The 14,489-nt window shown below is 39.2% G+C and overlaps 3 protein-coding genes and 2 long non-coding RNA genes across 5 annotated transcripts; 1 reads left to right on the top strand and 4 right to left on the bottom strand.

Annotated features, from left to right (window-relative positions):
• Positions 1 to 211: 211 nt before the first annotated feature.
• On the bottom strand, positions 212 to 1,974 carry LOC103335893 (hyccin). The gene has a single exon (XM_008238929.3). The coding sequence runs from the start codon at positions 1,806 to 1,808 to the stop codon at positions 516 to 518; it is 1,293 nt and encodes a 430-aa protein (XP_008237151.2). The 5' UTR covers positions 1,809 to 1,974; the 3' UTR covers positions 212 to 515.
• A 2,442-nt stretch (positions 1,975 to 4,416) lies between these two features.
• Positions 4,417 to 5,875, top strand: LOC148916521 (uncharacterized). The gene is made up of 2 exons (XM_089054918.1): positions 4,417 to 4,548; positions 4,827 to 5,875. The coding sequence occupies exon 2, from the start codon at positions 4,919 to 4,921 to the stop codon at positions 5,873 to 5,875; it is 957 nt and encodes a 318-aa protein (XP_088911044.1). The 5' UTR covers positions 4,417 to 4,548; positions 4,827 to 4,918.
• A 1,681-nt stretch (positions 5,876 to 7,556) lies between these two features.
• LOC148916520 (uncharacterized) lies at positions 7,557 to 8,242 on the bottom strand. Its single transcript, XR_016128030.1, has 4 exons — positions 8,200 to 8,242; positions 8,046 to 8,106; positions 7,826 to 7,912; positions 7,557 to 7,728 (listed from the first exon to the last, which is right to left on the bottom strand). It is a non-coding gene; the product is annotated as an uncharacterized LOC148916520 (long non-coding RNA).
• Positions 8,243 to 8,383: 141 nt separating this feature from the next.
• Positions 8,384 to 9,472, bottom strand: LOC148916519 (uncharacterized). The gene is made up of 2 exons (XM_089055152.1): positions 8,583 to 9,472; positions 8,384 to 8,428 (listed from the first exon to the last, which is right to left on the bottom strand). The coding sequence occupies exons 1-2, from the start codon at positions 9,369 to 9,371 to the stop codon at positions 8,384 to 8,386; spliced, it is 834 nt and encodes a 277-aa protein (XP_088911278.1). The 5' UTR covers positions 9,372 to 9,472.
• A 105-nt stretch (positions 9,473 to 9,577) lies between these two features.
• LOC148916518 (uncharacterized) lies at positions 9,578 to 10,178 on the bottom strand. The gene is made up of 4 exons (XR_016128236.1): positions 10,149 to 10,178; positions 9,878 to 10,012; positions 9,740 to 9,802; positions 9,578 to 9,640 (listed from the first exon to the last, which is right to left on the bottom strand). It is a non-coding gene; the product is annotated as an uncharacterized LOC148916518 (long non-coding RNA).
• Between the last annotated feature and the right edge of the window lie 4,311 nt (positions 10,179 to 14,489).

Genomic DNA, 14,489 nt, shown 5'->3' with positions numbered 1-14,489 from the left:
CAGAAGGCACAAAAGTACGGGATCAGTGAAGTGAACAACAAATAACAAAGTAAATAGAGCATAACAGAATCATATGATATAAAGCTCAATTACAAGCAAATGATCATCAATTGTACAAAGCTACATTCATTCAGAAAATGTGCAGAATGCATTGCAATGACAAGACAGAACCAGAATGCAAACACAACACACAAGTAAATGGCAAACAGTATAAATTACCAATAATCTGTAACTTTCATTCATCATGTTTTGTGAGTACAAGATGAATGAAAAACAATAATTACTCAAGAAACACTTGGAAGAAAATACACAAGGGCATAGTTCATAAATTAAACTAGCCACAAGCAAACCTTTAATTAGAAGTTACATGACACTAGGATCTACAAACAAAAACCGATTGACATGCATAAAACAGTAACCTATAGCAACTGCTAACTGTCGAATATATAGCTATACAACATCCAGTACCTGCAATCTGCAAAACCAAATAGAATACAAACCAACCAACCACTTACTCATTTTGAGACCAAAAGTACTTCGGGGTTCTTAGCTTTGCTTGGGGTGTTAGCGTTTGAAGACGAATTAGCAGCCGCAGTAGCCTTGGCAGACTCCCGTGCCCTCTTATCTAGCTGAATTAGGCTCTGAGTAGCTAAAATCGCCTGTGGCACCAAATCATGAGATGCCCGAGCATACAATCGCTTCACTGCAACAGAAGCCGCGTCCTTAATGTCATGAGAATTCAATGGGGCCATCAGACAATGCCCCACTATTCGCAACGCTGGCTGCAAAAGCTCCCAAGGTAATGGAATAATTGACCCCTTTGACTCCAAAACTACACCATTGCAAATATTTTTCTTCTCAAATCTCATTAACTGATCCATTTCTTCAGTCACATCGTCAATCTCATTGCCGCCCTCCAAGAACAATGCCGGAGTAATGTCGGGCTCACTGTTATCATCGTCACCGACTTGGTGCAGACAATGGCAATTCTGGCCGGCCCAAGAAGCTAGGAATCGACAAAAGTCAATCTTGGACCAAGTGGGCATCTGGGAAATGTGCTTGTAATAGGAATCGAGGGCAACGCCGACAATGCAGGCACGTTTGGTGGACTTGACGGCGATCTGGGGCTCCAGAGGCGGCGACAAAACCCCAATTGACTGGTGGGGGGAAATAGCGGCAGCGAGGGGGTTGGGCTTGTGATCTCGAGGGGTGTGGTAGAGAGAGGGCTGAGAGAGATCGGGGATCGAAACGACAACAGGCTTGCCGTTTCGAGCCTTGGTCTCGGCGGCGTAGAGGGCCAGGAGAACAGCTTCGAAGCCGGCGAGGGAAGGAAGAGACGGAGAGTCAGAGGAGAGCGAATGGACCCGGGAGAGGTAGAGGCCAGAGAGGACAGGGAGGAAAGAGAAAACGACGAGTCGTAGATGGGGGTCAGAGGAGAGGAAGGTGTCGTAGAGCCAGTGGCAGAGGGGGTCGGATCCTGAACCGGAGAGAGGGGAGGATAGGGCGGAAGAAACGGCGTCGTAGGACTCAAGGGAGGACAGAAGGGAGAGGGCCGGGCGGTCGGAGTCGGCGAGGGAGGAGAGACAGGAAGAGAGAGAAGGGGGGAGGAGAGAGGACAAGGAGTGGATGCGAGAGCGCGCCTTGGAGATGGACTCCCACCAGGAGTGCATTGGGTCGTCGGTAGAGATGCAGTTGGAGGAGGGATTAGGGTTAGGGTTAGGGTTGGGAATGGGGATGGTGGTGGTAGTGGTGGAGGAGGCAGATGATGTGGGGGAGGTAGTGCTGTGGTGGTTTCGGTGGAAGTCCATAACTTTGACTTGGCTTTGGGGTTGACTGTTGTGTGAATTGGGGATTGCGTAGTGAAAGAGAGAGAGAGAGAGGATTGTGGTTTCTCCTCTCTCTATCTGTCTCTGCGAGGGAGGGAGATACAACTCGACCGGGAGAAAGTACAAAAAGGCGGAAGAAACAGGGACTCCGCCAGATGGAGTGCATTTGAGGAGTTTTATTGTCTAAGGAAAATTAGGTATTAGACATAATTAAGTTTACTAATTAGGAAGTGAGATATTAGGTATTTTAGTTTGGGTTTTAATACTTAATAAAAAATAGCTATTTTAGATTAGGCTTGGATTCGTTAGCTTAAAAATGACAAATAAAAAGACAATTCTACCCTTTCTCTTAAAAAACCATCCAAACCTACAAAGTAAATGACGCTTTTGCCTCTCAACGCGTTTAAACGACGCGAGTTCCTTCTCTTTTTGTTCATTTCTTCTTCGTTTGGGTTACGCCATTGGAGCTCAATTTTCTGGTAGGTTTTGCTTTTATTTTCTTCGCTTTTTATCTTCTTTTTCGCTACGCTGCTCGACGATTTGCATCTTTGAATGACCGATTTTGGGTGATTGCATTCTCCTTAGTTCGGGTATTTCGAGCTCGCTTTTGCGGCTCGATTTTGCGGCGCGATCTTGTGGCGTTCAATGCTAAACCCTATATTCTTCGCTTCGTGATCGATTTGATTTTAAGTCGTTTGGTTGTGGAGATTTTTGGCATCCTAAGTTTTGAGGTATGAGTACTTTAAAACCTGTTTTCGTTTATATCGACTTGTATGTTTATGGAATTTAGTTTTAGTACTTTTATCGTGGTTTCCTTTTGGTTTCTATTCGAATTGTTTTGATTTTCTGTCATAAACTACATCTGTCTCATTTCTTGTTCGATAATTCAATTTCGAATAATTTTTGCAAGTATATTGGAATGTTACAACTGCGACCTACTTAAATGTGATTTGATATTAGTTTTAGTACGTTGATTATGCCTTTACCTTTTGAGCAAGAAGCAGATTTTGACTGTAAATCGCAGTTTCTTGTTCGATAATTCAATTTCGTAATAATTTTGCAAGTATATTGGAATGTTACAACTGCTCACGACCTACTTAAATGTGATTTGATATTAGTTTTAGTACTTTGATTATGTCTTTACCTTTTGAGCGCAGATTTTGACTAAATCGCAACGCAGATTTCTTGTTCGATAATTCAATTTCGTAATATTTTTGCAAGTATATTGGAATGTTACAATCACGACCTACTTAAATGTGATTTGATATTAGTTTTAGTACTTTGATTATGCCTTTACCTTTTGAGCAAAGATGCAGATTTTGACGTAAAGCAGCAGATTTCTTGTTCGAGACGAAGCGCAGATTTCTTGTTCGATAATTCAATTTCGTAATAATTTTGCAAGTATATTGGAATGTTACAACTGCTGACCTACTTAAATGTGTTTTGATATTAGTTTTAGTACTTTGGTAAATCGCATTGCAGTTTCTTGTTTCATAATTCGATTTCGACTAATATTTGGAAGTCTATTGGAATTTTACAACTGCTCATGTACATTATTTACTGATTTAAATTGTTTTCTGTTTTTGTTTGTTGTTTTGTTTGCATTTTCAAGGCTAATGGAGGTGTGTGTCATTGCCAAGTGCACATATAAGTCGGAAACCATTATGTTTTCAGTTTCATTAGAGTCATCCATGGTTGATATTTTGAAGACTTTGTGTCTAAGGTTTAAGGGTTTGCAGTTGGGTTGTTTTACATTACGGTATTCGCTGCCCAGTTATCCGAGTTGTTTTCTAGAAACGGATAGTGATTTGGACATGATGAGGTCATTTTTGTTTGTATCAAATGAGAAGAGTGTTGATATTTTAGTGAAGGATTTATGCTGGAGCAGTGAATATAGTGGTGATTTTTGTGCAAATAAGGAGTTGATAGCATGTGAAAAGGGCGACTCGTCGTGTTCTAGTATCTTGTCGAAGACGAAATGAATTTTGGGCAAGTCGAAGAGAGCAAGTGCTAAGCCTTTGTTGTCGAATGAGTGGGAGACGTACATACATCATGTAGGGCGAAGTTTGACGGTGGTGCAAGGAGTTCGTTTGAAATTGTGCAAGTACGCTCTTGAAGTAGGATTTAATTTTTTATATGCCGGCAATGACAAGAAGCGAGTGGTTACTATTTGTTCGAATAAGAAATTGGAGGGTTGTAGCTGGCGTGTTTATGCTTCTCGTTGTGAAGCTACTGGCTGTTTTGTAATTCGGACATTAAATAATGTGCATACATGTGTGGGTCGGATACGGGAATCAAAGAGTAAGATGATGAAGTCTTGTGTGGTGTCTTCCCTCATTGTGGACAGAATTTCGTGCAAAACTAGAGCTGAAGCCAGTTGAGATTATACACGAGTTCAAATATTATTATGGTATAGACATTTCATACTACCATGCATGGTTTGGCAAAGAGTTAGCTAAATTGAACGTTCACGGTGATGAGTCGAAGTCCTTCAACGAGTTAGTGTGGTATGCGGACGCCGTAAAGGAAACTAACCCTGGTTCTCTCTGCACTCTTGAATGTGAAGCTGGAATTAATCGCTTTAGACGGTTTTTTGTGTCGTTTGGCGGTTGCATTGCTGGATTTCAATATTGCATACCCTTGTTGTTCGTTGATGCTACGTTTTTGAAGAGCAAGTACAAGGGGCAGCTTCTCTGTGCTTCCGGAAAGAATGGAAATCAAGGTATGGTTACTGTAATGTATTGCGATTCCATTTGTTGCAATTTTTAGAAACGCATTGCAGTTTCTTGTTTCATAATTCGATTTTCTTAGTAATTTTTGTATGTCTGTGGGAATGTTGCAACTGCTCATGAACTTAAATGTGTTTTAAACTTAGTTTTAGTACTTGGATCATGGATTTGTCTTTTGGTTTCCTTTCAAATTTGAGCAGATTTGTTTTCAAAAACTGCATTGCAATTTTCCTTTTTTGCTTATACTTGTGCTTTTGGTTTTGTTTTGCAGGGTTTTATCCTCTAGCTTTTGGAGTTGTTGATTCTGAGACGGAGGAGAATTGGACTTGGTTTCTTCAACATTTGGCTTCTATTTTGCTACCGATGGGGAGAGTGGTGACCTTTTTTTCGGATCGCAATCAAGGTTTGTTAAATGCAATGGGGTTTGTGTTTCCTGGATGGCCTCATTCTTACTGTTACTATCACCTCAAACAGAATTTGATATCGAAGTACCCGAAGTCAGGTTATGAGAAATTGCTCCAGGACCGTGTTATCAATTTATTTAGTAGGTGCGCATATACTGTTACAGAGGAAGAGTTTACGGTAGCAATGGAGGAGTTGGTGATTGTTGGGAGTTCGAAAGTGAAGACATTTATATCTGATTTGTCTAGAGATCACTATGCGAACGCATATTTCAAAGGAATGCGGTATGGGGAGATGGCAAATAGTTTAGCGGAGTCATTTAATAATTGGGTTGGTGTGTTTCGAGATTTGCCGGTGCTACCTTTGATAGAAGGGATTCGACATAAATTGATGGTATTGAATTCTCAACGACGAATTGAAGCGGAGAAGTGGACAACAATTTTGTGTCCGGAGATGGAAACTAGACTGTGGGAAAATGCGGAGGCCGGTAGGACTTGGGTAGTTCGTCGTTCTAGTTTCACTGTTTTTGAAGTATTTGCTGATTATTCTGTGATGGTTGATCTTGAGCAAAGGACTTGTTCTTGCCGTCTTTGGCAAATTGACGGTTTTCCTTGCACGCATGCGGTAGCTGCAATTCTAGCAAAGAAAGATTCAATTTATGATTACGTGGAGTGTTACTATAGGACTGACTTCTTTCGAAAAGCCTATGAGAGTCCTATTTTTCCTATTCCGGATATTGGGAAAGGCTTGGGCAGCAACAGTTTTGCATTTGGATTTGTGCTTCCGCCAATTACAAAGAGGCCAGGAAGACCACCAACAAAGAGGATCAAAGCTTTTGGTGAATTTAAAAGGCCATTGAAATGCAGTCGGTTTAGTGTTACTGGGCATAATAGGAAGACTTGCAAGGCTGTGATATGAACATTCCTTCTCAGTTGACGATTGCTTACGTTAGATATGGTTTATGAATGTATAGTCGGTTTCAGATTGCACTTTTGCAAAACCTGCATTGCAGTTTTAGTTGCTTTTAATTGGCTACACAGCTTCTAATTGGATATTATGATTCTTTTTTGAAGTTAATAAAAATTATACAATTGTTTCATGAGTGGATATTTGTTTTTGACTGCCATTGAAAGCTTGTTTTCAGATTTGAGCAGATTTTGTTGCAGCTGCAGCTTCTGTTTATTTGTTGCAGATTTTGAACCGAACTTGTCCCATAATTCAATTTCAGAATACTTTTTGCTAGTCTATGGGAATGTTATAACTGCTCATGGAGTTAAATGTGTTTTGGTATTAGTTTTAGTACTTTGATTATGCCTTTACCTTTTGAGCAAGAAGGCAGATTTTGACAAAGCGCAGCTTTCTTGTTCGATAATTCAATTTCGAATAATTTTTCCAAGTATATTGGAATGTTACAACTGCTGACCTACTTAAATGTGATTTGATATTAGTTTTAGTACTTTGATTATGCCTTTACCTTTTGAGCAGTGCAGATTTTGACGTAAAGCAGCAGCTTTCTTGTTCGATAATTCAATTTCGAATAATTTTTGCAAGTATATTGGAATGTTACAACTGCTGACCTACTTAAATGTGATTTGATATTAGTTTTAGTACTTTGATTATGCCTTTACCGTTTGAGCGGCAGATTTGATTAGAAAGCAGCTTTCTTGTTCGATAATTCAATTTCGTAATAATTTTCGAATAATTGTTCGAGACGAAAACCGCAGCTTTTAATTTGTTGCGATTTGACCAGAAAATTCAGTGCAGTTTGTTGTTTCCCTTTCGTTTTGTTGCATCCTGTTCCATGATTATATTACAGTTTATATGTATAGGAAATATGTTCCCATATACCATAACTAGAAATATTTACAAACATCCACAAGAATTAAGATACATATTGTCTTGAGTTAACGAAAGGCAAATCACTAGAGACGATTAATTACACAGTGTTTGTGGTGTAGGAGTTTTGTGACATATTGTGCTCGATATTCATTCATGAAATTCTTGTCCACACTTTTTGGAATGGGCTGTCCTTGTGCTATTTTATCCATGTAGAACATGATGAACATGCCGCAATCCAATCTGCAAATGAATACGAGATTAGCTTTTGGTTTTGAATGATTTCAAATTGTAATGAATGGTTGAGTAGACACAATTCTTACGAAGATGAATTTGTTGAGCACATTCTGTGTCATCCTCAAATGGAAACTGATATGGATTTTGCAGAATCCAATTTAGAGTGAGTTCTTCATTTGGGGACAAATCAACCTGTGCAGGTGTAGGGGGCCCTTCTTTTTGCTTCACAAGTTTTGGTATTTTTTTAGTTTCTAAGAACTCTTGTGCTTGTGGTCTGATATATTCTAGCCACCCTTCAACAATATTAACCTGTTTAAAGAAGAAGAAAAAAAGAGAAAAAGAAATTGTAATCAGTGCATTGCATATTATAGTTTTGGTCCGAAATTAAGCGATTATAATACAGAAATTGCATTGCAGTTTCTGTTTGTGTTTGTGCTGAGAAATTAAGACAATTTCATTCCACTTACAAAATTTTGAGCAATGTCAATACACTTTTCTTCTTTTCTAGATCCCAACGATTTAAGGGGATTGTAGTGTCTCCACTTTCGTTCAATTTTGTGAAATGTGAGAAGTGTAAAGTGGAACTCAGAACTTGAAATGATCGGGAAGAAGAGAACATTGCATTTCCCGAGTTTTTCAAGTAAGTGTTCATACAGGGCCCTATGCCAATTTGGTTCTAGAAAGGTTTGCATGTAAGCCTGCTATCATTGAATGGCAATTTGTTAGTATATATTTTTCGAAAACTGCAGTGCCGTGTCTGTTTAAACAACTTTGAATTTTCAAAATAATTCTTACCCAAGTCCATGTAGACATGTACTGTGGACTATCTGTCTGCATGGGCCCTATTTTCTCCTCCTCTATTTGGATATAGGCCTCAATAACCTGTTTCACATTGATTGGAGAAAAATGGAATTATTAACGGGTAATATAGGTAGCACAAATAAAAAATGCAGTGCAGTGTGTTATAGAATTAGTATTTTATACTTGCGTTTTGTGACAGTTCCAGGTCCCATACAATATCTTTGATATCATGGTTTGTCACTTTCTCATTATCGAGTCCTGCCCAAAAGTTATCACTGCGGATTCGAATACATGAAATTCACAAGATTAGTTTTAGTTTATTGTAATTAAAAGATGAAAGAGTTGTTCTTTTGGAATAGAGATATTACCTAGGTTGAGTACTTAAGTAGTATTCTTGAATTCTGTCCCTGTCCTCATTTGGAATTTTTGCCAAACCCTATTTTGACCCCATCCTAGTTTTTTCTTTGTTGGCTTTTTTTTTCCTTCATCTTCATCATTTGATTCTTGCATACCTACAGGTATTGAATCATGAAGGCTCGTTCCTTTTGGGGATCAGGAATTGGATTTGTGGCATCGGGCTGATGCCTCTTGTGTTAACTGCAGATTGAAAGGAAACTAATTAGAAACTCCATTTGATAAAACAGAAACTGCAATGCAGTTTTCGTTTCTGTAAAGCAGATAACACTGCATTGCAGTTTCTATTTGTGCAATGCAGAAAAAGCAAAGCTTGAATGCAGTAATTGCATACCACCTTCTGATTTTGAGGATCCTCTTGTGTTGATTGCTCCTCCGAAGAGATAAGCTTGAATTGTGGTAGTTCTTCATCATCCTTTTTTGCCTTCTTTTTTGGTTTCTTATTTTTTTCGTACACATAGCAAGATGCTTGAAGCCTCTTTCTTTCTCTATTCTTCAGCCTTAGTACTCTTGAAGGAACATCAGGTGTTGGAGCATCTTGCTTCTTCTCTTCTTCTTTCTCTTCTTGTTGCTTCTCTTCTTCTTTCTTGTGTTCTTCTTTCTCTTCCTCTTCTTCTTCTTGCTCTTCAACTGGTTGTGTTGGTTGTGTTGTAGGCAGATCCATCTCCATTTCAAAGACTGTTGGGTCTGAGAACAAGCTTTGAATTTCTACCTTGTACTTTTCTTCAATCTCCTTTTTCTTGGCAATCTTCTCCATGTCAATACGAGTTTCCTTGCCTTCCAATTCTGCAATCCTCCTCTTTAGATTTTGTATTTCCTGAAGCTGAACTGTAGATTCCACTGTCATGGTGGCAGTCACATATTCTTCATTATCTAATTTCTCTACGTATGTTGCCAACTTCGCTTCCAACTCCTTTGATCTCTTTTCTCCTTGGATAAATATATCCCACAATTCCTTCATTTTCTTCTCACTGTCTTCATTTATTTCATCCTTCCACAGTTGTAATCTTTCTGGGCAAATGAAGGTAGGATCTTGACATTGGCGATAGTTGATTTGGTCTGTCATGGACTTCACCAAGAGGTCTTGAATTGCAAGAGGTTCATTTCCAGCTTCATTCTCAAACATTTTCTTCTTTCCATCCTCTTTTAATTCTGGAGTTTGATCAGCATTATCAGGTTTTCCTTGGTCTTCTGCTTCCTCTGCTTCTCTTTGTTGTCCTTCGTCTTCTTTTTCTTTTTTCTGCATATTGAACGGAAACTAATTAGAAACTGCACTGCATTGGAGGAAATGGAAACCACAATGCATAATTCTCTGTTTAGAGATTCTTATACCTTGTCACGAGGGTCTCCCTCTTCTCTGGTAGTTTTTCTCTGTTTATATGCTTTCAAAATACCCTGTACAATGAGATTGAATGATTCAAAAACTGCATTGGATAAAATACAAACTGCAATGTAGAAAACACAAACTGCAATGCACAGTATGATTTTAATTACCTTGTCAACAGTGTCTTCCTCTTCCCTGGTAGTTTTTCGCTTTTTAGGAGTTTTGAAAATACCCTGTACAATGAGAATGATTTAGCATGGATTCACATTCAAGATACATTAAAGTAGAACATGCGATAAATTGCATACCTCGATGTCATTCAAGTCCTTTATTTGGTTGAATCTTGTGTGGAGTTCCACAAGACTCCATTTAAGAATGGCAGGAGTTTCTTTCTCCTTGCCCAGGATTGGTTGTATTATGTTTGTCCTCTCACACAGTAGAAACTGCACAGTTCAAAAACAAGATATATCATAAATTAGGTTGGAAACTGCTTAGGATAAAACAGAAACTGCATTGCACTAAAGGGAAACTGCATTGCCTAGAACTCAAAATGCATTGCATAAGCCACTGTTTACTTACCAATATTAGGATAATGCAACCCGAAACAGCCCCTATAGAGACTACAAGCAGTTTGTCTTTCACTAAAATGTAAAAAAAGAATATACCAGAAAATATGCATCAACTTGACATGAAATTGAAAGATCAGCATAGCCAAAACAAGAACTACAAAACATAACAGAAACTACATAACAACATGGCGTGAAATGAGCAACATTCAAGAAGCACAGAAAGCGCAATGCGGTTTGTAGTTCATCTGCAATTTGTCTTTCACTGCAATGCAAAAATGAATATCCTGAAAATATGCATCAACGTGACATGAAATTGAAAGATCAGCATAGCCAAAACAAGAACTACAAAACATAACAGAAACTATCAACAACATGGCGTGAAATGAGCAACATTCAAGAAGTAGAATCGCAATGCGGTTTGTAGGTTCATCGCAATGCGGTTTGTCTTTCATCGCAATGCAAAAACATAATATACCAGAAAATATGCATCAACTTGACATGAAATTGAAAGATCAGCATAGCCAAAACAAGAACTACAAAACATAACGAAACTATGAACAACATGACATGAAATGAGCAACATTCAAGAAGTACGTAAACTGCAATGCGGTTTGTGGTTCATCAATGCTTTGTGGTTCATTGCAATGCGTTTGTCTTTCATTGCAATGCAAAAAACAGAATATCCCATAAAATATGCATCAACGTGACATGAAATTGAAAGATCAGCATAGCCAAAACAAGAACTACAAAACATAACAGAAACTATCTGAACAACATGGCGTGAAATGAGCAACATTCAAGAAGCGCAATGCGGTTTGTGGTTCATCGCAATGCGCTTGTAGGTTCATCGCAATGCAGTTTGTCTTTCACGCAATGCAAAAAACAGAATATACCAGAAAATATGCATCAACTTGACATGAAATTGAAAGATCAGCATAGCCAAAACAAGAACTACAAAACATAACAGAAACTACTGAACAACATGGCGTGAAATGAGCAACATTCAAGAAGCACAGAAACTGCAATGCCGTTTGTGGTTCACTAAAATGCAAAAAACAGAATATACCAGAAAATATGCATCAACTTGACATGAAATTGAAAGATCAGCATAGCCAAAACAAGAACTACAAAATATAACAGAAACTACAGAACAACATGACGTGAAATGGAAAGAAGTATAAATAATTTAGCAGAAACTACAATGCAGTTTCTATTTTCTTCAGTGCAGAAAACAGTTTTGATGCTCTTTTTCTTTCTTTTGTGATTTTTCGGTTTTTAGAGGTTTTCAAACCAAAACTAAACCCAAAACCTAAACTACATTGCAGAATGAAGAATGAACAGTAAGTAAAATTTCAGAACCCTAAAATCGAAGGCAAATTTGTGTTAGGGGTCATTTTCTTACGATTTTTTCCCCAAGAGAGTGCTAAACCCTTCAATCGTAGTCGTTGCTGGTCGTCGGTCGCCGGTCGCCGTTTCGATTTTGGGAAATAGGTTAGAACTGCTGAAAGAGAGAATGAAGAATCGGCTTCGATCGTTGGTGGTCTTCGATGATGGTCGCACGAATGGGTTGGTGGTCTTCGATGATCGTTGGTGGTCTGGAGGTTTCTGGAGGTGAAGTTGCGAGGTTTCTGGAGGTGAAGTTGAAACGTCGCGCGAATGGGTTGTGATTCAATTTTGGTTTCGGTTGATGTCGTTTTGGTTCTGTTTTGGCTTGATGTCGTTTTTCAGTTTTGGTTTAAAACTAAATACTGAAAATGGCATATGTTGTAATTTTCATATTTTGTAATGGTATTTTTGTTACATTTTGGTTTTTTGCCTTTTGCTAATTAGACTAAATTGTATTTTTTTCTACTAAATTAGTAAACTATATTATGCTTTAAAACTAAAGCTCCCTATTGTCTATTGATACAAAGTAAAGAGTGCTGGTAAAGGGATCTTAAAATTAATTGAGTACACTTTATTATTAAATTATTTATTAAATAGTAATGCTATTTAGACATACAAAATTAATTACATTAGCTGACGTGATCATGCCATGTCAATTAATGAATATTATTATGTGGATATTATTTTATTTATTTATTTATTAATAATTATTATTTTTTAAAAAGTGAAATAAAAAAATGAAAAACAAAAAGCTGGACTTTTTTTCGTCTCTAGCACACCCTTCTTCCTCCATCAAATTTACCTATCCCCATCAAAACCAGAGAAGAGATATAGATATACTCCAGGACTCCCTTCTTCCTCATCAAATTAACCTATTCCTTCAAAACCAGAGAAAAGATATAGATATACTAGATGTGAGAGCATATATTTTCGTCTCCAATCAACGCACGCCACATAGAAAAGAAAATTATCTTTTAAATTAATTAATTAAACTAGTTTATCTAGCCAATTAATTAATTGGGATAAATATCTTAATTAAAGGGATATTATCTTTATTTAATGAGATAATACCATTAATTTAGATATTATCCTAATAAAGAGAAGATAATATCATTAATTCAGATATTATCTTCATAAAAAGAGATAATATCGTTTAATTCATATATTATCTTCAATAAAGAGAAGATAATATCATTAAATCAGATATTATCTAAGTCCGACTCGATCCCTACGAATTTTGGTTGAGAATAAACTCAACATATTCTTTACGAAACCCTAGCTCCGAGGCTTCTATAAATAGATGACTTCATTCATCATTCAAGGTACATTCTAAACCTACTTCTAAACCCGAGAAAAATACCCAAAGCTCTGTCTCTCCCTCTCCACTCTCCATATTTTCTCCCCACGGCTCCGGCTGCCCGGTTCACACCATACATACAACTCCGTACTCTTTACTTAGCTATTGTTTTCTTATAAACACTTGAACTAAGAGGGCCTTTGGCCAACACCCCCTGAGCGTGTTATATCTACTCCAATCTTTTTTACAGGAATTAAGGAAGAGAGAGAAGGAAGATCGAAGGTTGAAGAATCACAAGACGAATATTCTCCCACGAGATTATTTGCACAAACATTTGGTGCTTTCATTGAGAGCACAAGTTATACTCAACGCGTGCTCAAGGAATCCGTTTCTCCTATTTTCCAATCCACCGAAGCCTTCCAAACAACCATGGTTGGAAGCAAACGCCTTAGGAGCAAAACCGCTACGATGGCTCAATCCGTGATGACCCAAAGCCACTCCACCCATGATCCCGCGATTGACATGGTGGCACCGCCACCTCTCACCACTGTGCCACCTACTGGACCCGTGGCCGGATCTAGCAACCTCTATGGCACCGCCACCGAGCATGGTGGAACCTCCTATCAAGGTGGGCTCGTTACCACCACTGACTTAGGCCCGGTCTTGGAGCAACTTCAAGCATTCACTCTATTGCCTCCGCGCTCGACGCACGCTCCTGCATACACCTCCAATGAAACCCTAGCCCGTGTGCAATTGGGCTCCACACACTTCTCTCCTCCTAATCCACGAAGTCAAGCAGATCTTAATCTGAGTGTTGACCAGCTAACTCAGAGAATGGACGACCAAAATAATTTGATGAGGCAACTCCTCAACCAAATAAACTTGGCTCAAAACCTTGGCCTTGGACAGCAAGACGAAGAGAGAAGGATGGACGAACGCGCCGATAGGTAGTTCGATGGGAACCAAGCAGGTCGAGCAAGAGTAAGCAAACAAGGAGATGGACAACAACGTGATCAGCTTGCCAACATGTCACAAGCATCCGCAAGCCACACTCAGAGCAACGTGTGAGAAAGGCTCGGCCCACGACTTGACGTCCGTGCTCGCCTGGGCCCGCAGGGAAATGTTCATGAAAGGCTAGGCTCCCAAGGAGGTCAAACTGACAATCGCTACAATGAGGATCGTGAAGAGAGGCACTCTGCTACCCGCTCGCAGAGAAATATTCACGAAAGGGCAGGCCCCTAAGGAGGTCAACCGATAACCCTCACAATGAGGACCATGAAGGAAGGCACTCCACTGCCCGCTCTCGGAGAACCACCTCGTTGCTAAGCTATAGAAAATCCCTTGCAAGCGCGATTCACCAACACGCCTCATAGGCGGTGCACGAGAGGGTCGACCTCACGGCACTCAATGATGAGGTCAATCGCGTCGCCAAATCGCGAAGGTCGCCAACGTGATCAACCAGCAATGTGTGCGGAAGACGTTGAGGAGCTTATGAATGACCGACTTCAAGACTTGAAGACTATCAGGAACCTCGAGGATGCACTACGTAAGGAGATGGACCAGGCGATCTCTACTCCTTTCACCCCGAAATTGAGTAGGCTCGCCCCGGCGATTCTTAACACCTTTGTTTATACATTTCAAAGGGGATTCCGATTCCGAGAGCCACTT

The sequence above is a fragment of the Prunus mume genome, linkage group LG6 (genome assembly GCF_029339155.1).
Source record: "Prunus mume cultivar Tortuosa linkage group LG6, ASM2933915v1, whole genome shotgun sequence".
NCBI lineage: Eukaryota > Viridiplantae > Streptophyta > Magnoliopsida > Rosales > Rosaceae > Prunus > Prunus mume.
The sequence above is the reverse complement of the archived record's forward strand: the minus strand, read 5'-3'. Positions and strand labels throughout refer to the sequence as shown.

What these genes read in the sequence shown, in the direction of transcription:
- LOC103335893 (XM_008238929.3), bottom strand. Translation starts at nt 1,808, where the DNA reads ATGGACTTCCACCGAAACCACCACAGCACTACCTCCCCCACATCATCT.
- LOC148916521 (XM_089054918.1), top strand. Translation starts at nt 4,919, where the DNA reads ATGGGGAGAGTGGTGACCTTTTTTTCGGATCGCAATCAAGGTTTGTTA.
- LOC148916519 (XM_089055152.1), bottom strand. Translation starts at nt 9,371, where the DNA reads ATGTTTGAGAATGAAGCTGGAAATGAACCTCTTGCAATTCAAGACCTC. An exon ending in AGGATCCTCAAAATCAGAAG is followed by an intron (nt 8,429 to 8,582) that starts GTGGTATGCAAT and finishes TTCAATCTGCAG; the next exon opens with TTAACACAAGAGGCATCAGC.